Source organism: Pseudorca crassidens, chromosome 5 (assembly GCF_039906515.1).
Source record: "Pseudorca crassidens isolate mPseCra1 chromosome 5, mPseCra1.hap1, whole genome shotgun sequence".
Taxonomy (NCBI): Eukaryota; Metazoa; Chordata; class Mammalia; order Artiodactyla; family Delphinidae; genus Pseudorca; species Pseudorca crassidens.
The window spans coordinates 7,227,516-7,254,364 of NC_090300.1; the positions used below are offsets into that span (position 1 = coordinate 7,227,516).

At 43.0% G+C, this 26,849-nt stretch overlaps 1 protein-coding gene across 3 annotated transcripts; it reads right to left on the reverse strand.

Annotated features, from left to right (window-relative positions):
* Positions 1-26,849, reverse strand: NR1D2 (nuclear receptor subfamily 1 group D member 2). 3 transcript variants are annotated; one of them, XM_067737354.1, is made up of 8 exons: positions 26,714-26,849; positions 19,881-20,141; positions 18,873-18,961; positions 16,841-16,985; positions 14,775-15,022; positions 12,483-12,668; positions 9,859-10,069; positions 1-3,400 (listed from the first exon to the last, which is right to left on the reverse strand). In XM_067737354.1, exons 2-8 carry the CDS (start codon positions 19,936-19,938, stop codon positions 3,204-3,206), a joined length of 1,134 nt encoding a protein of 377 aa, XP_067593455.1. In that variant the 5' UTR covers positions 19,939-20,141; positions 26,714-26,849; the 3' UTR covers positions 1-3,203. The 3 variants fall into 3 exon arrangements, with proteins under 3 accessions (XP_067593455.1, XP_067593453.1, XP_067593454.1); XM_067737352.1 differs by having other exon boundaries at positions 14,400-15,022; positions 26,714-26,847; XM_067737353.1 differs by lacking the exon at positions 26,714-26,849 and adding an exon at positions 26,128-26,418 and having other exon boundaries at positions 14,400-15,022.

A 26,849-nucleotide genomic window follows, 5' to 3' on the forward strand; every position in this document is an offset into this window, starting at 1 on the left:
TGGTTAGAAATAATATTTATTATTCCCTCCCCCCATGTACAGATCACTTTTCAGAAAGAGGAAGATATTATCCATGTGTTCATCGGTAACAGTTTGTAGAAAATAAACGTAATTCCTATCTTGTCAACAATATAGTTCTATCATTTTTTTTAAAACAATAGCCATTTTATTTTTCCATGTTAGTTCAAGAATAGCTTCAAGTTTTATGTTTCAGATCAAATCAAGACAATCTTTGTTTCTAGGTAATTTCCTGACAGAGCCCCTCCCCCCCAGCCCCTAAAAAATTCTATATCCTAAGTGATAAACTCTTCTTGTACATTCAGCAAACTTTATATTGGAAAAGGATAACTGAGACAGGTACTTACTCTCGTGCACAGTAATAAATCTAGCTGAGCTTCTACACCTTGCTTTGCAATGATGTTTACATAAAATAAATCATATCTTATCAAGTTACAATGGTAATTTCTTGAAATGTAGTTACGAAAGCTATACACTTAATCCACTGAAATTTCCTTCTAATTTCTGAATCTGTAATTAAACCATCGCCATAAGGAAAAGCTTCATCCCAAGACGATGTTCCCCCCCTTCTCCTCAGCTATTTCTCCCTAAAGGCTTGAACCCTCTCTCAGATCATGTAAAGAGATACATTAAAAGCACAGGAAAAAATGTTTTAGCTCGCTGACATAATGCCCTTAAGTTTGCTGACATAATGCCCATATGTTAACTTTAAAATGTAAAATCAGAGTTAAAGCGTCACTTAATTCATACAGTACATTGTTCATTAATCAACAGTGTCCCACCAACTCAGAAGTTCCCTAAACTGGTCGTCTTCTCCGCATTTAGTAGGTTTATAACCAATGACTCAATCAAAGAATGTGCTTGTAATAGGCTGCTGGTTTAATTCTAGAATTAGAAGTTTCCATCTTGGGCTATTTTCAAATACAGAAATGCTACAAGTGGCATATGAACTATTAATTTTGTTTCCCATTACCTACAGGAAGAATTTGTTCAAATAAAATTTTACAAGACAAAATGCAAATCTCTATACCTATATATAGATGTATACATGTATATATTGAACCTAACTAAAGTTTTATAAGCAATACTAACATAGTTCTGGTTACACATTCCTAAAGACTTAGTAACTGTTTTAAAGATATATGTTATAAAGAGGCTTATGCAAAAGGCAAAAATTAAGAAACAACATGATCCTTGAGGTTTTCAGTATTACTTCAAAAAAGCTGTTTCTATTCCCCATATAAGAAAACTGTGCATTTATCTTAGAAAAAAAAATTATAAAAAGATAATGGTATCATGTGAAGAGTTCACAAAAACTACACTATATATCCCATAAAAGTCATACCTATTTAAGGTAAATCACGATTATGGTTTATATTGTATTACAGACATCACCATCACCTTTCCTCTTTAATAATGAGAGGGTTTAACTCTGTTTTAACTTAACTAGTGCCACAGAAATTCAAGTCCCAGCAGCAACAAGTTAAACAAGGTTATTACAAAATAAGGCATTCTGCTCACATGTCATTAAAGTAACAGGCTGAGTATAGTAAAATGGGATCTTTTCGTTTTTGTAATTTTATACCATCCAAAAATTATATAGAAGGCAATTTTACCCCAAAACCCAATTAATTGCTATCTTCCAGGGCAACAGAAAAACATACATAAAATCCTCAACTTTTGGCAATTTTCTCCAACTGCCATAAAGAGGCTGATCTTATCTATTTAATAAAGCCCAGTATCAGAAATGCGGATGAAATGTCTCTGACTATGCCATTTCTAAGCCTGCAGGTCACACACTAAACGATTTTTCAAATTATACATTAAATCTAATTTGACAAAATCCCTGTAGTGTTATTTAGGGGAAAAAAAACCCCAAGTGGATTCAGAACACACTTGCACACCCACACTCACACACACAGGCACACATCAACATACTGAACAGTTTTCTTAAACATTGGTTGGTTCTCCAGAAAGACTCCAAATATTTGTCATCAAGCTACAGCATGTGTGTAAGGGGCAGCAATGCAACTTTCTTAGCACAAAGTAAGAATCTGAATGAACTTTTAAACAACTAGTACCTGAACCAAAGATTTTGCCAAAGATGAACTCTGAAATACATGTTTTTTGAAATCTGGACCCAACTGCCTGTTGCACTTGTACATTAAGTGTTGTTTAGATAAACAAAAATAGAGCATAAATTCATTACTCTACTATCTAAAGATTTAAAGCAATGGTTATGTCATCAACAGGTAAAATGCACCTAATGTGGGTCTTTTGACACCTCTTGCTTTAAGTTTATTGTATGATAAAGTTCTTCACAGTTTAAAATATTGTGAAGAAATATATTTATATATAACTATATTCACATAGATATTATGTACACATACTATGTATTTAATGTACCCATAAACTTTGAATATGTGTGTGCCAGAAGGATAACCCACACATACGCAGGAACCCTGAATAATAGATCGGTGTGGACTGTGAAATGATTTCTCAGAAATGCATAGAAATAAAAAGAGTATTATTATGAATAATTATAATAACAAAACTTTTACCGTATTTACATAGTGCCTATCTCCCAGGAGGTAAATATGCTTTCTAGACATTCGTCAGCATCTCTGTGAGGCAGGGCATTGGAAACACGATCAAGTCTCATTTTCCACAACCAGCGAGCCTGTCCAGGACCACGCACTTTCACGGTGGCAGAATGGAGCACAGACAAGGAGGTTTCCTAACTTGCAAAGTCTCCAAACACCAGATCAAACAGTCTTGGGGTGAAATCAAGTTTCCATCTTACAAGAGAACTTCCACCACAAAGGATTAATTTTTAAGTCCTCATATACTTGTGATTGTGCATTATATTTGTACCACAGGGAGATCAAAATGGTTTTTGGTTTTGGCAGATGAAAAAGTCTAACATTCAGTGTGACTATAATTCAGTGTAACTTCTCCAGTTTAAGTGCAACACCGCTGACTGGTCTACCGGGGAATCGCGGTCAATGTCTAAGCATGGCTGAAGAAATCTCAAACAGCTGCTGCCTGGTTACAGAGGCGGCCTGCAGTCTCACGTTGTCTTAGAGGTCTCTCCTACCTCCACGTATGGTACACACGTAAATAAGCATTTCCGCACAAAATATACAGTCAGCATGAATCAGTCCATGTTTAAATAAACCAAGGCCTTAGGGGTGAACTTTAAAGGCCAAGAGCTCCTCGGAGTGCATGTTGTTTAAAGATCGAAGATCTGGCAACTTTAGAAGAAGTTTTGTAAAAATAGAGGCCTCGTTTGGATGGTTTTTCATTATTAAGGTCCTTAGGGCGCGGATGAGCGTTTCCTGCAAAGCCTCCACAGAGTTGACGTTTTCTATCCCGGATCGATCTGAGGGAGAGTGAGGAAGAGAGCGAGATGGAGGAGAGGACATGTTATTAACATTAAATACAAATATAATCCGTGCTGTCGGTCTCATCAATGAATTCAAAACAAGGTTTTACACATTGGAACAGAGGCAAAAGATAACTGACAGAGTTTTTTAAATCCCAATGGCAAATTTTTGTAGCTATTTATTATAAAAATATATATCGCATAGTTCATTTGATAAATCAAAGTTCTTTATAGTGATTAGGTATCTACTCACAAAAATCTAGAAGTTCTGATTTTTAAAATTAGATGCTATCTAATTTCAACTGCTTCTGATTGGCAAAACCAAATGGGTCATGTGGTTTAGCAGTGTATTTTCATCTCATGTGGAACATACCACACTGGCACGTCACCGTAGGTGGCAGGCACCTGGGACCCACGAGTGGATCCCTCTTCCCTTGGGTGGGCCAGACTCACTCACTACTAAGGAATGAAACACTGTAGAAAAAGCGGTGGCTTCCACCTTAGGCAAGCTCTCACTCGCTTGCCCTGAGGAAAGCCGGACGCCATGTGAAATGCCCTGTGAAGTGGCCTGAGTGCGAGGGAATTGAGGGTGGTCCCCAGCCGCCAGCCAGCCAGGAACTGAGGTGCTCAGTCTAACGACTGCAGGGAATGACTCCTGCCAACCACCACGTGAATAAGCCTGGAAGCGGATCCTGCCCTAGTGAAGCCTTCATGTGAGACCACAGCCTGCCCATAGCTCGACTGCAACCTCCTAAGAAACCCTGAGCCAGAGGCACCCATATCCTAACCCTCAGAGATAATAAACGTATGCATTTTTAAGCCACTGAGTTTTCGGGTAATTTGTTATGCAGTAGTAGATAACTAACATAGTATGCAAATTTATTACCTAGTTATATTAACTTGCATTCACTTTTACTTAGCATACTGTGTTTATTAAACTCATCATACAAAAATGTTAATAAATTAGTGATTTAGCATAAACCAGCAATAAAGGAAAGTATCCTTAAATGAGCCGAACTTATGTTGTTGGCCATGGACTTTTTTCATCAGCGTGGGTCATTTCTTCCCTTTACAATAGGACACCGTAGTGCACAAGAAATATTCAATGGCTCCAAGTATAGGGGGCTGTAATTAACAAGAAAAGGACTTCTCCAAAGAAGCAAAATTCTCTGGCCATTTACACCCTTTTTTCATTTTTTTTACAAGGAAATCAAGGAGGTCTTACATTATAACTGATAGCTGAAAAACGTTACTTGCAATGCAAACACTCAGAACAAGGATTAAAATTTAATAGTAAAGAGGGGGAAAGTCTGACTAACTTAAATGCAGGAAAAAATGATGAAAATAGTTTTATATTACATTTAATAAAATTTGGATTATGACTACAACTGTGTGCTAATTCTTACAGGAAAAGAGACAAATTGAATGTTGACTCCGGGCTGGGGGGGCGGAGGGAGTCATGATTTATCACACAAAATTGTGAGATGGACAAAAGATCTCTGCCCATACAATCATAAGGGTCATCTCTGCAAACCTACTTAAAGCTTTCAATCATGCTTCCAAGACTCTCCTTGCCTTTAATGTTCAAGTAATTGTTTTCTTTAACAGCCTTGCAATTTACTAATTCATTCACCAAACACTTATTCTGTGATGGGTGCTAGGGAATTAGCAGTGAACATAACAAACAAACCAAAATTCCTTCCTTTAGAGAGCTCATATTTGGGCCGAAGAAAGTTTACATGGTATCATCAGTAATTTACAACAACTGGGAAAAAATGACGGTGATCCCCACAAACAATATAATCTAGATGGCAAAGAAAGAAACAGACAGGAAGTGGGAGAGGACATTTGAGTTAGTATTATACGTGGTTGGTCCTCCAGTGAATATGTTGTGTTTCAGTGACCTATGCTTATGTAGTCAACCCCCTTCGGGGAAACAGATGCCTATACTGTACCTAAAAATGTTAATCATATTAAATTTTTCTAAAACCATGCTTTCATGATTTGAAGGCCAGAGGACCTAACTACAAATCTAGCTGGATCATAAAACAACGATCCTCTAGAAACTGCAACACTAGAAGGCACAGACTGAAATGGAAATTCACCTTCCAAAGGATGCCCTAAGTGCTATACTACCACCTGCAGAATTTAATTCATGATACGGCTTTCTACTTCCTTAATTAGCTCCCAAGCTTGTCCTCCTCACCAACTGTGCTCCTGATGCATATTCACTTCCTACACGATGCAAGTTAAGTTCCTTCAACGAAGCCTCCATGAGGACAACTGAAACCTACATCCAGGAGAGCTCTGGTCTCACACCCACAGGCCAGTCTCTCATCTTCAACTGGAAGTGACTGCGGCCATTACACACAACCTGAAAAAGAGTTTACCTTCCAGGTGTAATTCCTCTTCTCTCCATGGTATCAAAAGTCTTCCAATCTCACAGGCAAATAAATACCATGCTTGAGACTGCTCTCTCCCTTAGCAGCTACAGCTATTCTGTTAACAAGCGGCAGAGTGGGAAGGCTCCTGAAGCTAGACTAACAGGAGTTCAAATGCCTGATCAGCCCATTATGAAAAACGTGACCTTGGGCAAATTATTCAAGCCCCCTGTTCCTCAAATTCCTTGCCTGTCGTAACTGAGGATAACATGTCCTAGCTCACATCCAAGGTCTGCTGTGAATACAAAATTATATAATGAGATCATTAACTAGCATTTCTTCGGACAACCACCACCAGAAGAGAACAAGAACCAGAAGGCAAGTGTAGATTCCAAGAAAAACAAAAGCTATTTTGAATATAAAGCAAACTACAATGTTGCTTAATTCTAAACAGTTAACAGAGAACATAAATAAATAACCCATTTGTTATCTGACCCTGGAACATGCCCTTCAGGAAGGGCAGGCTTAGGGGAGAGTCTATGTTGCCTGTTACCCTTTCAGTCCCACCGTGTGAACACTAAGAGCACTAGTCACGTGATCACACTACTACGAATGCTGATGTTTGACTGTTCAATGTTTAGAATCAACTGATAAATAAAGCATGGGAAATAGCCACATTTATAGAACAGAACGTAAATATTTTCATTCTTGACAACGCAGAAGAAATGTTAGCGCAGAAGAAGCCAGGATGTGGAGAAAGGAGGGCCCTGTGTCCCTGGATGGTGAGAATATTCTATCTAAACTATCTGAGAGGTTATGAAAGAGTGAGTGAGCAAAGACTGTGAGCATGTTAAATTTATAAATAAAACCAATAAAGTAGCACAAGAAATAAAACATAAAAATTGAGGGGGAAAAGTGAGAGGGAACTTTTTTTTTTTAATTTATTTATTTTAAATTTATTTTTGGCTGCATTGGGTCTTTGCTGCGTGCGGGCTTTCTCTAGTTGCGGCGAGCGGGGACTACTCTGCGTTGCGGTGCATGGGCTTCCCATTGCGGTGGCTTCTCTTGTTGTGGAGCATGGGCTCTAGGCACATAGGCTTCAATAGTTGTGGCACAGGCGCCCTAGAGCAGGGCGCAGGCTCAGTAGCTGTGGCACGTGGGCTCAGTAGTTGTGGCGCACGGGCTTAGCTGCTCCGCAGCATGTGGGATCTTCCCGGCCCAGGGCTCAAACCTGTGCCCCCTGCATTGGCAGGCGGATCCTTAACCACTGCGCCACCAGGGAAAGCCCCAAGAGGGAACGTTTATTTATCAGTTACATCTGCTAAATAAAAAGAGGTACAAGCATAGTATTTAGAGTTGGGTCAGCAACCATCAGAACAACTAAAAAGAAAGATGGTTAGAAATCTAGTTCTCTGAAGGACAGGCTAGGAATAGAAGAAGGAAGGCTTTCCATTTTATACCCTTCTATAGTTATGGAATTTTATTTTCCTGCTTTAAAGACAACAATAGTTCTTTTTAAGTGACAGAGCTTTAAATTCGACATTTTAAAATGCATGCATACTGTGTTGCCTGTGTATCTTCATATATAAACACAACACAAACAAGAATGCCTTACCATCTTTTACAGTCAGTTTCTCCCCTTTGGTACCATCTATCAATAAGCAGGCAAATGGACAAATGGATGGATGGGTGAATGGAGAGAGGCAGACCCCTAATGCTAACAGTGGTCTTTCTTGGTAGTGATATTATCATCTTTATTTTCATCTGAATGTTTTCTAATTTCTCAAAGAACCCATATTATTCTTAGGATCAGATAACAAAAGAAGGCTTTTTCGAAATTAAAATTTGAAACATAAAAATCACGTTCCTGGTGGAAAACACAACTGAAGTAGCACGGTGCCGGCAGAGAGCTCCCCTTTACCCCTTGGCCTTCTTTTCTTCCCCTGAACTACCTCGGGGACACAGTCGCTCCTTCCCCCCTCCTCTGCCACAACCTATTTCAGGAGAGTTCACTCCACTGCCTCATTCCTGGAGGTATTTCAACAGCCTCTCGACCTGACTCTCCAGCTCTGATGACTCACCTGTCTAATCCACCCAGGACAGAAACGCAGAAGTAAGGTTAAAGCGTGGCTTTGTTCATGCCACACCATTCCCCTACTTAGGAAGTTACACTGACTTCCCACTGCCCCGTATTCCAGGTGAAGCTCTTCTGTTCAGCTCGCCAGCTGTCACTCTATAACCTGGTGCTCCCCTCACCCCGAGCCTTCTGCCCCCTCCTCCTCGACGAGCACCCCAGGCTTTGGCCCCGCCCCATGCCATCCCTCGCCTCTGGCTGGGAAAACCTAATACCCCATCCTCCCCACAAAGCCTTCTCAGATGACCTCATCTTCCTTCCTGAACTCCTACCTACCTCAGTCGGAACCAAGCAGTTTAGTAACACAAAGCTTTCTGTGTTGGTTCCGTCTCTCCAAATGGAACACAAAGCCGGTGTCTTAATGCTTGTTCTGTCTCCCCCGAGCACCTGGCACTTAAGGCATATTCATCAGATAAAGAAGTTACCGAGTATGGATTACCTTTATTTCACAATTAAAGATTTAGTAATCTGATGACGACTCAAACCATTACTAATTACTCATGAAGAGACTGCGAAATGGTAGGTAAGTGCAAGAAGCATTACAAGGTTACTAAGAAGCCAGGCATCCCTCACTGACACAGTCCATCCAAACCACTCCCATAAGTGCATTTTTAGCTACCCAGGTAGAGCTGATCAGAAAAGGTAGCCAAATAATGCCTGCAAATGGCGTAAGTTTTTTATGCCACTGACGTGCAACAGGCCCTTTAAGATATACAAAGAGCTTCCTCTCCTTAAGGGTCGCTGACGTAAGAGTTACTGACTTACAGTCCAGCCACATAACCAGGGGCCACAACTTATACTTTACAACCCTCACAGTGTTCAGCACAAGGTCTTTTACACAGTAGGAAGCAAATGGGAAACTTAAAGCAAGTAATATCAAAATACTGCCTAGGGCTTCCCTGGTGGCACAGTGGTTGAGGGTCCGCCTGCCGATGCAGGGGACACGGGTTCGTGCCCTGGTCCAGGAGGATCCCACATGCCGCGGCAGAGCGGCTGGGCCCGTGAGCCATGGCCTCTAGGCCTGCGCGTCCGGAGCCTGTGCTCCGCAGCGGGAGAGGCCACAGCAGTGAGAGGCCCGCGTACCAAAAAAAAAAAAAAAAAAACTGTCTAATTCTCAACAAATGGTTTAAAATAAAGTTAGCGATACCTAAAAATGGCTGGCACTTTCTTACATGTCCCCAGGAAAGTCACCGGCTCAATTTCCAATTTGCTATGGGGAATAATCTCTGCCTTACTAAGTACCGTCTGAGTTGAAATACTTTGGTCAGAAATAACTGCAATACAATGCAAGGTGGCAGGGAAATTGGGAAACACCATCAATGACTCATATAAATAAACATTAAATGATAGGATTCAACAACCTTGGAGGCTCCCATGGTACAATCCCTTCCTTTCACAGGATAAGGAAACCGAGACTCAAAGAGAGAAAATTACTTACCAAGTCACACAGAAAGTTCAGTAGCAAAGCTGGGTGAGAGCCTACAACTCATAATTCTCTGATTTTTGTAACAAAACACAGTAATACATCTTGATACTTGTAACATTTTCAAGTAACCCACATAATATTTTAACCAAAACTTAGATTCATATTATAACCATCTACCTAGAAATACACAATGTTCCAAAAAATAAATCCATGAAATAACACTTTAGACTCATAAAAAATTATGAACAAAAGCTAAAGACTAAGAGTGGTATATGTGAGGCCCAGATCTAAACATCCTTTTATCCCTATACAGCACTTGTGACTTTTACTGCCATGATTAAAAAAAAAAAAATTTAATTATGCAAAAATAACAGATTCATAGTTTAGCATATTTCCTAAGGCCTTCTCCCCTCTACATAGCTTGCCAGAACCTCCCCTCTACATAGCTTGCCACCTTCTCCCCACTTGGTCACTATATTCCAGGTGTCACACAACTGTCGAGCAGCTTCCTTACCTGCAGAAACCAGGACAACTGCTGTAAACAGACTCATCTCTTCATCACTGAGTTGGAGGGCATTTAGCTTCTCACTAAATTCAAACATAGAGTTTAGCAGATCCCCTGCTCCCATTGAGTGTAAATCATCCACACTATACTTCTTTCCACTTAAAAAGGTGACAGTACGTTCCTTTGCGTCAAATAATGATGCAAACCGTACCATTAAAACCTGGAAAAAGAAAAAGACTTAAATGTATCTGGAGAAGTTCAATAGTAATACTAAAAAATAACTCAGTATTCAAGTCAGTTAAGAGACATCCTACACATAAAAGAAGAGTTGTAGAAGAAAAAGTGAGTTTATTTTTACCCAGAACCATTTGCTTAAGACAAAATCTCCACCAAAGCGATAAATACTCTAGGAAGAGCATCAAAAAAATTCCAGCCACCAGGGGCAAAATACTCAAGTCCTGTGATACTCTGAAACTATTAATAAAGATTCTGAAATGTAAATTCAAAATTAAAGCAGGCAAAAAAAAGCCCAAAACCCGAAATTAAAGCAGGCAATAATGCCAAGAAATTTGAAACTGGGCCTTGGCCAAAGGCATTTAGCAAACTCTTTAAGCTACCAAGTGTATCATATGGTCTCTAAGCCCTAAGTAAAAAGAGCAGTATTTCAATGCAACAACACTTGGAAACACACAAACACCAAATGCAACCAAGGCAAATGCAGCAGACGAACTCTAATCATAGTCTATTTTAAGAAAGCATAACCCAAAGAGACAATACACAAAGAAAACTATGGTAGCAGGTGCTCCAGACATCAAGGTATAATGGAAATCCAGACCAAACCAGTCAACAACTGCTAACCTGCAGACCAAACCAGTCAACAACTGCTAACCTGCAGCACTCCCTCCACTATAGTAAACGGTAACATCTAGGTCACATATTCCTCTCATAACCAGAGGAACACTGAACAAACACCTGCCCTTTGCAATGCTCCCAAGCAAAGACTTGTTTTACCCAAGACAACCCAAAAGAGAGTGAGCCTTCTAAGATGGTGCTAGCGCTACAACACAGCAATCCTCAGACAAATCACAAGGTGAAAAGAACACAAGTCCTGGAGTGAGAGATTTGTGTTCTAGTCCTGACTGTGTTATGAATTTACTGGTAACCCAGGAAAGAAAAGTTCTGCACCTCTCTAGGCCGTAGTTATCTAACCTCAAAACTGGGTGAATTGAACTTGATCTCTGACATCCCTTCTGACTTTAAACCTTAAGTCTAATATTTTCCTTTGAACTGAAAACCCTAACCTATAGGTGTTTCTTTGGAATTCTATCACAGCTATTTTATTTACAAAAACATCTTCTCTGTTCTAGCTCAGGTGCCCCAAAGAATAGAACCGAAGGCAAGGGTTTATATGGGATGTGCACTGGCACATGTGAAAACAACAGGAGTTAAGAAAAAGGAAATGAGATGGAAAGGAAAGAGAGTCAGTATCAGAGGACATACTGCTAAGCTGGACACCACCTGACATCAAGAACAACTGAGAGCCCGATCCCGTGGGACCCTCCGGGGAAGTGAAGATCTTCCCCCAGCTCCCTTTCCCTGCTGATCAAAGACTGGGCCCACCGGCGTCAATGTCCCACCCACCCCCTGCCTTTCAGGATAATGCCTACGTGAGTGCTGAGCAAGTGCTGAGACTTCTCCCACCTCAGCAGCAGCAGGGAAGCCCCGGGGCAGACAGGTGAGAGGTCCCTAAGCAAGCACAGCGAGAGGCTCTGTCTGCATCCTACTCAAATTGGCAACACGGGCTGCCCCAGGCCCAGGCAGAAGGCACCACAGCAGAGAAAGTGGAGTAGCAAAAGTAGCCAAGGATCCTGGAGTGAGGCGAGGCCATGAAGATCCACAGTGGTACATAAGAGATGTCTGAAACAACTCCCAAATATCCTACCACCTCCTAGGAGACAAAAACCACCATCTATTTACCCTTCGTGTCCAGTACTGAACATAGTAAACGCTGGGTTAGGCTATCAGGAGGTGTCTAACTCGGGGAACCCACCAAGTCCACACCTGAAAGCGATTCTAGAACTTGGAGTTCATGTGCTGCAAATACAGTCCATTTGTATTTAAAGTCCTAAGTAACTCGGCCTTTACCTTGTCTTTTCCCAAGATCCTGAGATGGTCATTCTTTTGTTGATATTTTCAGCCTCTGGACTATAAACAGTTGTTGAGAAAAGGATCAAAGTAAAATACTACCTTCGACTTCCCTGTGGCACAGTGGTTAAGAACCTGCCTGCCAATGCAGGGGACAAGGGTTCGAGCCCTGGTCCGGGAAGACCCCGCATGCCACGGGGCAACTAAGCCCGTGCGCCACAACTATTGAGCCTGCGCTCTAGAGCCCGCGTGCCACAACTACTGAAGCCCGCGTGCCACAACAACTGAAGCCCGCGCACCTAGAGCCTGTGCTCCACAAGAGAAGCCACCGCAATGAGAAGCCTGCTCACTGCAACTAGAGAAAGCCCACGTATAGCAACCAAGACCCAACACAGCCAAAATAAATAAATTCGTTTAAAAAAAAAATAATAAAATAAAATAAAATACTACCTTGCCCTGTATCAATATTCAGGATAAATAAAACCTACCTCGAAAGTCCCAGCCTTTAAAAGGTTGACCTGGTCATGTTGAGAGAGATCTCTGAAGCCGGGAATACGCTTTGCAAACTCCACCACTTCCTTCACTGCTGGGGTGAAGCTCATCGAAAATTCTTCCCAGATTTCATGCCCCGATTTATGAGGATCCACATACGGAGACTTATTCATTGGACAAACCTAATACGCATAAAACAGAAGAACTACTGAATTGTGAGAGGTGGTAAAGAAATTTCAAAGGTAGCATATCAATCAATGGAAACCCCATGAATATACCCTCTGACACCAGTAAAATCTACTAATATTAGCACTCTCTCCATTTGCTACTTGCCTTGTGACAGAGAGCCTCAGAGCAACCTAACTTAAACAGCAGTTAACTTATCATAAAAGAGGTAGCCTAAGCAAAAAGTACATCTATCACAAGCTAGTTCAAAACCTGTTGCAGAGGTTTGAGAGATTATTTTGTAATATTTCTGCCATCTTGCACTGGGTTTTATGGTTTTCAATCAAATTCATACGTATTCATTCACTTGATTCTCAACCCTACTATGTAGTCATGGCAGACATTATAACTACCATTTCTTAGAGAAGGAAATGGGACTTTATGAGGTTTAGTGATTTATCCAAATACAGCTAGAAGTCACAGGCCTAGAGTCCAACCCCACACTTAGTATTTCAAAACTAACCTTTTTCTAAATAGGCACAATTACACTGTTGTAATTTCAAACAGGAAAAGACAGTGAGATGCCTCACTTTTTTAAAAAAGGTCACTGACCACTTATTTCATATACACTGGTGTGACCACTGGCCTCCACTTGTTCAATTAGGACACAATGACTGGACATACAAGATGGACCTTCTAAATAAGAATTGGAGAGGAAAAAAATAGGAAGCCAAAGAAGGTATTAGGACACTACAAAGATTATGAAACATACACTGTATACTCTATTAGTAAAATCAGCCTTTAAATTTTCATTAAATCCATAGGAGATCGAGTAATGGGACGATTCTATAACCATGGAGAATATCACAGATCAGAACCTAAATGCTTACACGTTTTTTCCCTCCTTAACAGAGCCACTAAGCCTAAAAAAATATGAGGCTACCTTCCAGATCCATGGAATCAAATACTTGTAAGTGACCCCAAAAAATCTAACATTAGGACTGGGGTAGAGTCAACTATCTTGAAATGAAAAAAGAGGATTTTAATTACCTGGCTGTAGAAAATACCAAGCACTATCAAAGGATCTCATTGTGCAAACTGGAAGTGCAGTGCTACTGCTGTTTTAGATGAAATTGGGGCTGAATATAAACAATGTACTTTCATGCAGACTATTGTATTTGATGAAAACACTTAAATGATATGAGTGACATTAACTCATTCCATGGGATGAAGTCGGAGAAAATCCTTAGAAACCAGCGAATTATATTAAACTATGCCTAAATTTTCAAACAACAAAACATCCATGTTCTATATCCAAAGACCTTTTTGCATCATAATGGTTAAAGAAAACACTTTCCTTCTAAATCAAGGAATTACTGACCATGGCAAGCTAAAAGATCAGCCCTCTGAGAAAATCCCAAAGCTAGGAAGGCAATGCTTAACCAGAACGCTTCAAGTTTGAAAAGGATTTCTAAGAATTAGGACCGATTCTTCATGAACCATATTTTACATAAAATCCTAATCCCAATCATAGTACCAATCAAATAACACGCCTGTACCTAGCTCTGTATGAAATCAGCTCATTCAACAAATGATGTTTATTAAAAATATTTGACCTAAAGTACTACGCAAAATTGATTCTGTAAATCTCAGGTTTTCTGACACCCCCGCCCCTGTCCTCTGAATAAAAGAAAGCCTTCAAAGCTTTCCTTGATACAAAGTGAGCAAAAGAAGTGATTTCACTATACCAGATGCATTCTCCCTCCAGTGTTGCACAGGTAACTATTCTCGTTCTCATTCTGAGAACATCCATCTATGGAAACTCTATCACATACTCTCTGAGTATAAGCATTGGAGAAGTTCACACAATGTCCATTTGTAATACAAATGGCATGCCCATTGGCGTAATGCATTACGTTCCTCCCTTTGTACTGTCCACCGAGGTGCTGCTGGCTCTCACTACAAGGAAAGTGGCTGCTAAGCCCACTGCCACAACGGTCATGATTCAAATTATATTGCTCCATGTTCTTAGGAATCCGTTCTCTCTGCGGCTGCACGGTCTCTGCCGAGTTTTCTCGCTGCTCCTGATTATACATAAAGGTATCCTTGTGCGCTCTGGTTACCATGCCAATCACTTCTTCCTTTGCAAAATCTGAAGAGGGAGAAGAGCTTTTGATGTTTTCTTGCTCCAGCTGGGGCTTGGGTCGCAGCTGTTCCTGGGCTGGTAAAGCTGTCTGTTCATGATGTTCTACTAATTGGTCGTTCTGTAGATGACCACTGAACTGGCTGTTCATCATGGTCTTCATGGCACTCTGCATCTCAATTAGCATCCTCTGTTTTTCACGCTTAGGAATACGACCAAACCGAACAGCTATTGAAGAAAAAGATATTTAACATCTACATTCTAAATAAGACCCGTTTATACAAAATAACACAAAACTGGCTCTGATAGCTATGGCTTCTGGTCATATGAGTAAAGAACATCCATTTGTGTCTGGCCCAAATTATCCTAAACTTGCTGGCTATGTTTTTCTGGTACCACAGGAAGTGGGAGCAGGAAGACAATTTTTCGTTTTTCTCTCAAAATAAAGCTCAGAAGATCTCTAGGGTATTTTATAAACAAAGCCTAAGAAAGAAATTTGAAATTAACTGATGGAAATCAGTTTGCAGCAGACCAGCATTCCTATACAGCACCTTACTAAGAAAGCTGAAGGCTCTGTTCTTAAGAAGGCACACGTGATTCAGCTACCCACATCCACCAACGCTGATGGAACCCACAGGCACAATCACTCCCTGAATGACCTTTGTCCGTTCATTTCTGTAACCTTATTCTCAAGACCCAACTATGAAGGGATCTCCTTTTCCAACTTCTTAAAAGAGAAAATGTTTAAAAAAAAAAAGAAAAGAAAAGAAAAATCACAGTCAATAGAAATGTAGTTATTGGAAAATAAACTTGCTGGATTTCAATTAAAATCAATGAAACAAAAATAAAATCATTCATCCTGCACTACCTTAGAGACTAGTCTTAGAATGAGTCCTGTTTCCAACGTTCATATCCCTGAGGGGAAAAAGCTTCTTTCCACCTAAAATTTATACAGAGATAACAAAAATTAAATATCCACCCAGCAAGAAAGCCTCACTAATCTAACTGCAGCCTCTGACACTGTCATGACCACAGACGAACAATTTTATCATGGTGCACACTCTACCTCTGCTCCCTCCTGTACAACTGATGGCCATTTTTACTCTTTCTGGGGAAATCACAATATCCACCAACTTTGGATTAGTATTTCTAGTGCTATAAAAAAATTTTTCAAGCAACTGAAAATACAAAACATCAATTGCTGAAACCTGTCATTCGAGAACCTCATTACAATACTATATTTCTGCGTCAGTAAGATACTAGAGTAATCTAAAGGACTGCTTAAATGACCCTTCCCTAGATAAATACAAGGTTCATTCTTAGCAATTCTTAATTAACTCTACGAAGCCAATCCCTCTGAAAACCTCATACTCCTCTATTATGTTACTTAGAACACAATGAGACTATCCAAAAATGATTTCCCAAGAACAACGGACGGAAGAGTCACATCTTCCAGGGACGTCATCCATAAATAATACTAAAGGTCCTGCAAATCACCACAACCTTTATTTTCCACGGGAGTGGATCATGCCAGAAATGAGCAACCACCTCCACTCCAGACCCTGATGTCTCTTTCAATTCTGCATCTCCTTTCAAAGTATTCAGAATCAGTGCCCGAAAAGCACTGTGTCATATCAGGACTGAGAAGTGATAGAGCTGATTCACATAGGGAGGAATGGGTTGCTCAGGACTGCTAAGATCAGGGAAAAAAGCCAAGGACTCCTATATCAAGAAAAAGTAAATCTCTTTTTTTTTTTTAGGAAAAAGAAAAAGTACTCAAATTGCATAGGGAAAAAATGGGTCTTTTCACAGGCAAGCAACAAAAAAAGAAGAGAGCCAAAAGCTGTTTCTGGGGTGATGATGCTAGAATTTTGACTTGAATGAATTTGGCATCCTACAAGGCATCAAAATGTGTTTTCTAAAATCTGTTTCACCCTGAGCACAAGGGGGCCATTGGTAATCGGCTTATAGCTCCGGTTTATGCTGAGAAATAAGGGCCAAGCTCCACGCGCTTTAAGGAGAGCACTCTTTAAACTGGGGACGTACCATCTCTCGACATTCCAACAGACAGACACTTTTTGAAACGACACTGCTGACATCTGTTCCTATTCATTCTCATTATAGAGCAGTTTTCATTCTTCAGGCACTTCTTGTACTGAATATTTTGCTGAATGCTTCTCCGGAAAAAACCCTAAGAACAAAGGAAGACGTAGCCATCCATTTAAAAACATCCAGATGAACTCCCTGTAAGCGTCCTCCCACACCTAACCAGCCAGGACACTGCTAGCCACCAGGAAGAAACTCTGGCTTAGAGCTGAGGGAAGCAGACACTGACACACAGAGTTTAACTGGGTTCTTACCGACATCAGCAAGCACCTGTGCCTACTAGCCAAGCAGAGCCCTTCTTCCATGCTTCCCGCTGGAGAATCTCAGTACCGCCGAAGACCCCTGCCCACCCAACCCCCGTCCTACACTTTACCCTGTTACCAGCCCTGCCTGCCGGCATGCCCTCCAGCTCATGCTTTAATCACATACAAATTCCAAAACCCTTGAAACATGAATGACATTTTCAACAAGCTGACAGAGAAATGTGTTCCATACCGTAACTTCCTCACTAGAACTAAGCATTACGTTGGTAGAACTCGGTCTTTCCTGGATTATTACCTGCTGACACCAGCAAGGCCTACTTATATGTGCCAGATGTTCCTGGCTACTTGTCCGCAGCAGGTAAGTGTCACACCACATGCCACAGACCAACTAAGGATCCAGGAAAGACAGTTCCCAGCTAGATGGCTACACAGAACTGCCTTCATTACACGATTTAAGTTCATGCTCTGTGAGTGGTCTTCAAAGATCTCCAGCTTAATGGTTGCCCTGACTTTTTCAGCAAAATCAAAATTACCAAAATTATTTTAAACTGTACTTCCCTTGACTATCATAACTAACCACATATTTGATGAATCTATATTAGTAATTATGGGATACAACATTTTTATACTTTGTTACTGCAATACTATACTTGGACACTGTAATATCTGAGCTAGACACATCTTTAAGAGCAATTACGTGTGGTATTTATCAGGAATACACAACTAGGTTCATGTGCTTGTCCTTTTGTTTCTCTAGCTATAAAGTGAGACTAATGCCTGTCCCACATTATTTCATATTTTTGTAGAAAAAAAAGAACTATTTATAGAATTTTAAAACAGTGGAAAAGTGCTACATCTGTACAAAATACTGAGTAGCCTTGTGAAGTGATCGAGCCATTAAGAGCTACAAAATTCACAATTCATTCAGAGCCACCCTAGAAAATACTTTCTCTTTCATCATGTACATTCACTGTTTTGCTCACCCACCACATCCTGCCAAACTGTATTCCTGCTTCAGTCAGAGAACAGCAAGAGCACGTGTCTTGGCCATGTTAATTTTAGACACTCAGGAGAAAGGCCTGTGCCAGATTAGAAAAGAGAGAGATTCCCTAGATATAAGTAGGAGGTACAGACTTCTCACTTGGAATTATCTGACTCAGGAATATTCAACTAAACTTATAAGTGAGCTTTCCCAAGGGCTCAATTTATACTCAAGATTCTTTTACTTACTTAGCATCACTTCTGAAGACAGCACATTTTTACAAACATCTAGGAATTATTCCCAACTCCTAGCACCCGACATTGTCAGAATGTCAAAGTATCTGATGAGACCTACTCGAAGTCTGGTTTAAACTAAGTCCCAGAAAGGCAGTAGCGCCTCATCTGCTCTGCTCCCTGCTGTCCGCCACCACCTAGAACAGTGCCTGACACGTTAATGAATAAACACTTCACACTATACTTAAGTTTGAGTGAGATAGCAAATTTATGCATATCAAAATTTTAAAGAAAAAAGAAATAGTTTCACTGAATTTAAAATATATTTTTCAAAACAAGTTATGTTTATACACTACATAAAATGCTTAAAACTTTAAGAGGAACAGCTGACTTCTCTCCTCCTCCCAGATTATCAACTGTGTAAATTGGCAATCCTAACTGCAATTTCTTTAATCCCAGAATCGGTAGCTTAAAGAAACAAAAGCATGCTTTACCTTACAGCCTTCACAAGCATGAACTCCATAGTGGAATCCTGACGCCACATCCCCGCAGACTTTACACAGTAGAACCATGCCACTAAATTCTAAGGCACAAACAGACACAAAAGTGAAATGCTGGAAGAAAAACTAAAATTGTTTGTTTTCTTTCCAACTGAATATTTTATTTTGTTCAACCTGTAAGTACTTTAAAAATATACAAACCTACTTTTATAACGTAAAAGAAAAATCTTTACACCAAATTGACATATCAAAAGAAACCATGAATTTCTTTTAAACAGTTTATGGCACTGCCAAAAATATCTCAGAGAGCTAGTTTTTCCTTTCCCGATGATTTTAAACATACACTGAAATTTTATAAATCTAGAGTTACTTCACATCAGACATGCAACCAGAGCTAAGAAAACAATCCTGCTGGATAAGAATTAAGAAGTTAGCCAGAGGTGTCAATCAACAAAAGGTGCAAAGGGGTGTCTCCACAGGCTGCTGTACAAATACTCAATTCAACTCACCTGCTGGTCCCAGTCAGGCCCCATCTCTGCCTGATCCTGCCCTGTACCAGCCCATCACCTCCACAGTCACTCAGGGATCCTAATTTCCACGACTCATTTGGATATCCCAATCCGCTAAATGTTCCTAGCTCCAACTTCATGAAAGCAAACCCCTTTCCACGAGTAAGTGCTCCATCTAGAAACCAAATTCGGCACTAGGAGTGCAGAAGAGAGATAACTGTGAAATGGGGTAAGAGGTTACCCTCGAAGGAAACATGGTCAGACAGAGTACATAAGCACAGATCTTGCTCTGCAGCAAGAACCAATTATGACAGTGCCTAGGCTGCAACTTTTCAGATCATCACTGATTTCTTACCTAACTACTGAACTATGATTACCCAGAAGGGAGCGAAAATTATACCCCAAAATAAAATGGTCCCCCAAATGAGCAGCTGATAAAACAAGCCCCACCTGCAATCGGTGGCACAAACCTTTAGAAAACTAAATAACTCACTTGTCACTGAACTGTGACTCTTTGTCATCCCAGATGCGCTCGATTTGCTTGTTTTCATAGAACAATCTATCCGATCATCCTTCAGGATGCCTTCACTATTGGAGAGGTGGCCATTTTTGGGATTCCCGTTGTTATCAGCATTAGTGCTAGCCGGAGAAGATGGGACGGAGGAGGACTGGAAACTGTTCTCGGAGCCCTCACTGTGACAAGACGCAGGGCTAGAGGCTGAGCTGGAAGAGCTGATATAGGCAATCACACCTCCTAGAAAAGATGGGGGAAATCAGACAATTAGATACTCGATAATACATATTTTCTATTTTTGCAAATCTGAACAGTAACGTCACTAACTTTAGAGACAGGTTAACGGTTAAAATTACTGCACAAGGAAAAAGTAACTTATTTTCTTCCTTATTTCCTACTATTCTTCTTGCTTCCACAAAGTTCAAAGCCAAACAATTCCCACTGATTTAAAATGTGAGCAGGTTCTCACTGGCTTTGTCATTCTGAGCACATGCAGATCCAAACCTAAAGCTTTTCATTTTCCAACCTATTACTAAAAGGAATGAAAAACCTTCCTGAGCGACAGCATAGTTTAGAGTAATCAAGTTGTTTTGGCCGTGAAGAAATCGGGTTCTGGTCCTGTCTCTGCGTCCTTCATTATACCTTTACATGGAACAATCGCAGAACAATGGGTTCATCATTTAGCTCCCCCAGCACTTGGCTAAAACACAGGTCAACCAGGAACAGACGTAACACTTGGAACTCTGGATAAAGTAGTTTATCTGGAAATGGAAAACCTTTCATAGCTGTTGCCCCCAGAATCTTTCTGTCGCGATGTTCCCCAAAGACTCTATGACTATCCACTAAACCCCAGTTCCACACACTGCCTTCTCCACCTACTTCTGACGTTGGACTTGCAGACACCCTTATCGCAAAGCCCAAACTAGAGAAGGCACCCTCAGGAATGAGCATTTTGAACAAGTTCTCCAGGCGATTCTTTGTCACATTAAAGTTTAAGAATGGCTATAACTAGTGAACTCAAGCACAAATTGGCCCATAGTTTTCAAGGTTGATTTTTTCACCGACTTAACTGCCTGAATCTCTCTAATACACTGTGAATCCAGAGAAAAACGATTTTAACCTGGAAGTCTATCAAATGTCGTGTTACTGGGTAAAACCACTATGCCCTCTGTTTTCATAAAACTTCATAGATCTAAAGGTCATATTAGAAATTCCAGGTGGTAGCAAACTGCTACTTTTTTCTCACTTACCTCCACTGGGAACAGGATACGAAGAAAAATATTATCCTTAGTCTTCAATAAATTCCCACAAGAAGGTCTCACAGCTATTTATCTTTTCTAAAGAACACTTTAGGTAGTAAATTCACTAACATCTCAAGAGGATAAAAGGTGAGGAAGTTAGACCTTCCCAGGGCCAGCATTTGAGTCAGCCATTTACACCCATGAGGTCTTCTAACTACCTCAGCTTAGAAATAAACTTCTAGAGATCAGAGCTATCCTGATGGCTTAAGAACCGGGTTAAAGCACTGACTGGACAATAGAAGGTACTAATTACCCAGAACACACCTTCCTTTGCAAAAGCTCCAAAATCAAATCTAAGAAACATTACTGGGCTATTATCAACCCAGTTAAGATCCAACTCCTGTCTTTAGGGAATCAACAGTCATTTACAGGCAGCATTTGTGCCAAGAACCATGGAACCAAAGATGACCCATCAAGAAGCAGCTACATTCTCTTAGCAAGACCTTCAACACTGATTTAGTTGTGTTAGCATGTACCAGACACCAATCTACCCACCTGATAGTTAGCAACCCAAAAACATTAAAATTTCATTTCCTAGAAGGTAAGGAGTACATCTAGCAGTTCCTCAACCCAATGAAGAAGGGGAAGTGAAAAATACAAGACACCAAGAATGCCGAGAATAAAATGACAGAATTTCACACCACATTTCATCCTCACAAGAACCCTATAAAATTCACTTCCATTTTTCCATTCTACAGAAGAGGAACTGAGAGAGGTTAATACAGCTACTAAGTGGCAGGGCCAGGGTTGAAAGTCAAGGCCGTCTAATTCCAGAGTACAGAGTATTATTTCTTACTGAGAAGACCTGGGCAAGCAGGTTACTTTCAATCTCTCTAAACCTGAGTCATCTTCTATAAAATGGCAATATCTGCCAGAGTTATGATAAGATTGAAATGAAATGGTGTCCATAAAAGGGGATTATTAAAATAAGTGATTTTTACAGAGACAGTTTTTAATGGTAACACAAGAAAGGTAAAATCCCTGAACCAGCAAGTCCCAACAGCTCCAGAAACAGGCAGAATGTACTTCTTAGACGCCTCAAGCTAAAATTAGCTGAGGCACAGTCTTCTCTATTTTTAGTTGAAAAGGACCCTAGAGCTGGGCCAGGTTCCCAGGCTAGGGCTTACGCAGTGGTCAATGTCAGACAGTATCAAACTTTGTACTGCTGGGAAGCACTTACTGTCCTGGCATATATTGGGGTTTTCTTACCCTAATTCTAGGCTTGCCCATCATCACCCACCCCCACTGCCCATCATCCTGGAAAATATGCTTGAGTTCAACTCATGAGTGTACTTTTCTGCCTAGTGACTTAGAACCAAACGTTTTTACCTTTAAGAAGTTTTAGTTTTCTCATTTTAAAAGTAGGTTTTTAATAATTTCTACTCACAAGATGATACAGTGGACCTAATGAAGCACTAAACTTCCAATTGTATCCCAGTGTCAGGGCTCCAGAGAACAAGATGGTCCCTTCCCTAAAAGGCTTTAAAGGCCAGCTGGGGAGACAGCCTTATTAACCAGGCATTCCAATGCAACATGAGCAATGTTTCATACAAACTACTGTGAACTGCTGACAGCACAAGAGCACTATAGAGGGCAGAGATCATGAGCAAGGTGACAATACGTGGGATCTTAAAGAATATGTAAGTTATTAAATGATGTACTACAGAAGACGTTATTTAAGAAAACAAAAACCGTGGTGACAAAAAACAAATAGGTCTTATTTTGTAAAACAGTGTTCTTGTCTCCATGTAAATTCCTGGGAAGGGGTAGGGGGGCAAGTGTAATCTAGTGTCTGGGAAAAAAAAACCCTACTGACTAGCAACAAGATTAAAAGAGAGGAATGATGAAATGGGGAAGCTCTACTGACCCCTTCCTTTTCCACCAGCTATGACCCTGTACCACGGCAAATCACATGGACCCCCGAGGAGACAGGACCACCAAGCTTTGCCTATGCCTTCTAATGTTATGTGGGCTTCAACCTATAGCACAGCTTGTGCTCCCCAAGTGCCTTATGTGCATCTGGCTCTCCCACTTGCCTGGGTAAGTTACTCACTTCAGTTTACTTTGACCCTCATCTTCAAATGGTGACAACAGCACCTTCCTTCATAGAGTTAACGTGAGGCACCAAAGTAGCAACACATGTAAAGGGCCTGGCACATAAATGCTCAACAGATCCTGGTGATTATTATTTTACCGTCATTATACTGGAAGAGTTGGATCAGGACAGTTCAAACAAAACGAACCCTCTCTCTCCACGCTTCTTGCCTTCAATTCTGAACGTGTCGCGTGGACCCAGTGGTTTCTCTGCAGGTTCTTATTTCCAGGCCACCTTCTGACTCCCTCAACTCCAACAACGAGTCAGGCAACTTCCTTCTTCGCTTCTGATTCTTCCCATTATCTCACTGTTTCCAAGTGACAAACAGAGTAGACTACAGATTTGTAAAGGTAACGATGGCCTATGTGGGAATGTTTTCCTAACTTTTCAAATGTGCATCGCCGCCACAGTTATGAAGTGTGTACAATATGTTATTTATTTTAAAGAACTTGGTATACTCAATCAAAATCTGTGACAAAAATGTATAGAGTCAATTTCTACAGCTTCACTGTCTCCCCTCTGTATTAGTCATGGAGAGGGCAGAGACACAGTGAGTCACGATTTACAGGACAGTTACATGAAATGGTCACTGGGTGAATAAGTATTGACTAATAAAATGTTATCGACCCAAAGGGAGGGGTCGGAGGCTGCCACACAGCACTGAATTTGGCCCCACCCCAGCCAACATTTACAACAACGTGAAGGAAGTTCAAGAGAATGCTTATCAACACTCCTTCAGACAGAGGGATGGCAGAAATAGTATACTGGATGACAGCTTGCGACAGCTTGAACTTGGAGCCAAATGGAAAAAGAGAAAATTTAAGGATGATAATGGCAAGCCCCTACAGTTCAGCTCAAACAATTATCTGCACAATGGATGAAACCTAGCTTCAAATCAGTTCACATGAGAAGAATATAGCTGAGTGCAAGGCTACTGTGAGTCAGCAAAGCAATATGCTACAAAAGCCGAGCCTGCCAGAGAACTCATTTACAAGCAGCATCCCCAGCTTGGAACTTGGTAACCGACCAACAACTTCCACTTCTGGATGCCACATCCCAAAGGGCAACAAGGATGATGATCAGAAAAAAAACAACACTGACCAAGGGATGTGAACTGGCGACAGGGGAGGGGTGGGGGTCAGCAATCATCGTAAGGAAATTTAATAATTTGTAGCCACACTTTAAAATCAAAATTAAGTTCACTGATAATGTTCCAGGAAGGCTCAAATCAGACAAAAACTTTCTAATCACTTGAGCCGGCCCACCTTATCCGACCACGAAGCTGGAAGACTTCATTCACGCTGGGTTAGACGAGGTAGAAGTTTATAAACTCTAAATCCTTACCAAGTAAAAGTTTAATTCCGCAAGAGTTACTTAAATTTTTAAACTATCCTCAAAGCTTAAGTAGGCCCACAGGTAATTAAAACACAGGAAAATGGCTTTTTTTTTTTAAATGTTCATGGAACGTTCACAACAATTTATTATCAAGGGATGGTTTTAGTACATATAATAACTTAAAAAATAATCACTGGCTGTTTCTGCAACCTCACTGGCTTTAGGTAAAGGGCTATCCTTCGTTGGGAGAAGGGGCGGCAGCTAAAAGGGCAGAAGCGAGCCTGGTATTGCTCTGTGGCGTTGCAACAGGAACTGTAGCAAGAAAGGGATTGACAGAGTCAAATTCTGTTATCCTGAGACTTCCCTGGCGGTCCAGTGTTTAGGACTGGTGCTTGCACTGCTGGGGGCCCCAGTTCAATCCCTGGTCCCGGAACTAAGATCCCACATGCCACGCAGAACAGACAAAAAAAAAATCTGTTACCGGTTTCAGGAAAGACCAGTGACCCATGGGTTTAAAGCCATTAAGCGAATTGACAAGGACCAGCTGTACAGGAGGCCTAGGAGTCACCCCGGGTCACCGCCCACATGAGCCAAGGGCTTCGCTAAGGGTGGAATCCCTCACGGTCCCGACTGGCGCCTCGAGCGTATTCATCACAGAAGGTGTGCAAGGTCAGTCGCGTCCCCGCAGATCGTTAAAACTGATATTTTTCTTTTTTTCTTTTTGGTAAACACGAGGCAGCGCTACAACCGGGGCCTTCCTCCGCCCGTCCGCCGGGCGACCCCAGGGGGTCTCGTGTCGGGGAAGCCCCACACCGCCCCGCGGGCCCTCCTCCTGCCCGAGCGCGCCCACGCCCCGCGCTTCTCCCGCCCGCCTGCCAGGCCCCGGCTCCGCACGCCGGCGGAGGACACTGCGGCCTCCGCGCCCGCTCGGGGCCGCCGAGCCGCGGGTTCCCGGGGCGCGCACGCGCAGCCCCCTCCGCGGCAAGCAACCCCGCGGGGGAAGAGGGGGATCGCGGCCACGTCACAGCCCGGAGGGCTCCGGGGGCGGGGCCTCCACGGACTGCGGCGCTCACGGCCGGCGCGCGCCCCCGCCCCCACGTGTCCCTGCGGCCCCGGGAATGTGGGTCACGGAGCCGCGCGGCCTCACGTGTCCCCGCCCGCCGCCGCCGCCCCAGCACCCATTATGTAATGCCTCGTCACGCGCCCGCCCAGCCAACCGGCGCCCGCGCGCCGCCGAACGTAAACACAGCGCGCACGTGGCTCGCGCGGCCGGGCCATGTGAGGGGGGGCCGGGCCGGCACCGTCAGGCCGCGCTGCGGCGTTGCGGTCGGCCAGCAGGGCGGTAGCGGGCCGGGCCGGCGGGCGACGAGCGCCGAGCCCGACGCGGGTCCCCGGCGCGCGGCGGCCACCCCGGGGCCCCGCCGCCGCCCTCGCAGTGCCCAACGGGCTCCGAGCGCCCCTCGGCCGCGCCCCACCCGCCGCAGTCGGCTCTTACCCGCATTCACCTCCATGGTGCTCTAGGGGAGGAGGCCGGAGCCGCCCGACCCCGCAGAGCGGGCAGCGCCGCCCCCGCCTCAGCGCCGCGCCGCCCCGGGCCGGAGGCAGCGGTGGTCGCTGGGCCCCCTCATGGGCAGGACGGGCGGGGCGCCCGGACTCGGGCCCCGCGGCCGGACAGCGGGCTGCGGGGAGAGAGGGCGGCGGCGGCGGCGGCGGCGAACGGCGCTCCTCGCGGGGCCCCTAACAACAAAGCGGCGGCGCGGCGGCTTCCTGCAGCCAGCGCACCGCGGCGGCGAGGGCGGCTGACGGGGAGGGCAGCCGCGACCATGTGACCCGCGCACACACCCCCTCCCTCCGCCCGCCCCGCGGCCGGCCGCTGCGGCGACTCCGCCCCTCCCGCGCCGCCGCCCCTCCCCCTCTTCACCCTCCTTCCCGCCGCCGCCGCCGCCAGCTCGCGCTCACCCCGGTTCCCCTCCTCCTCCCGATTTCCCGCCTCTGGCCGGGAGTCCCCCGCCACGCTCCCCTACCCAACCCTGCGCCCCCTCCCCCGTCTAGTGACACCTCAGGGCCCCTCCGATGGTTACCTAGGACCGTCGGGTGGCGCCGAGCAGACCCGCTTTTCAGGCCCCGGGCAGGGCCAGCCCCAGACCGCCCCGCAGGTCCGCTCTCCTCGCGACAGACCTCAGAACGCCGGGCTCCTTGCGGACACTGCCCACATCT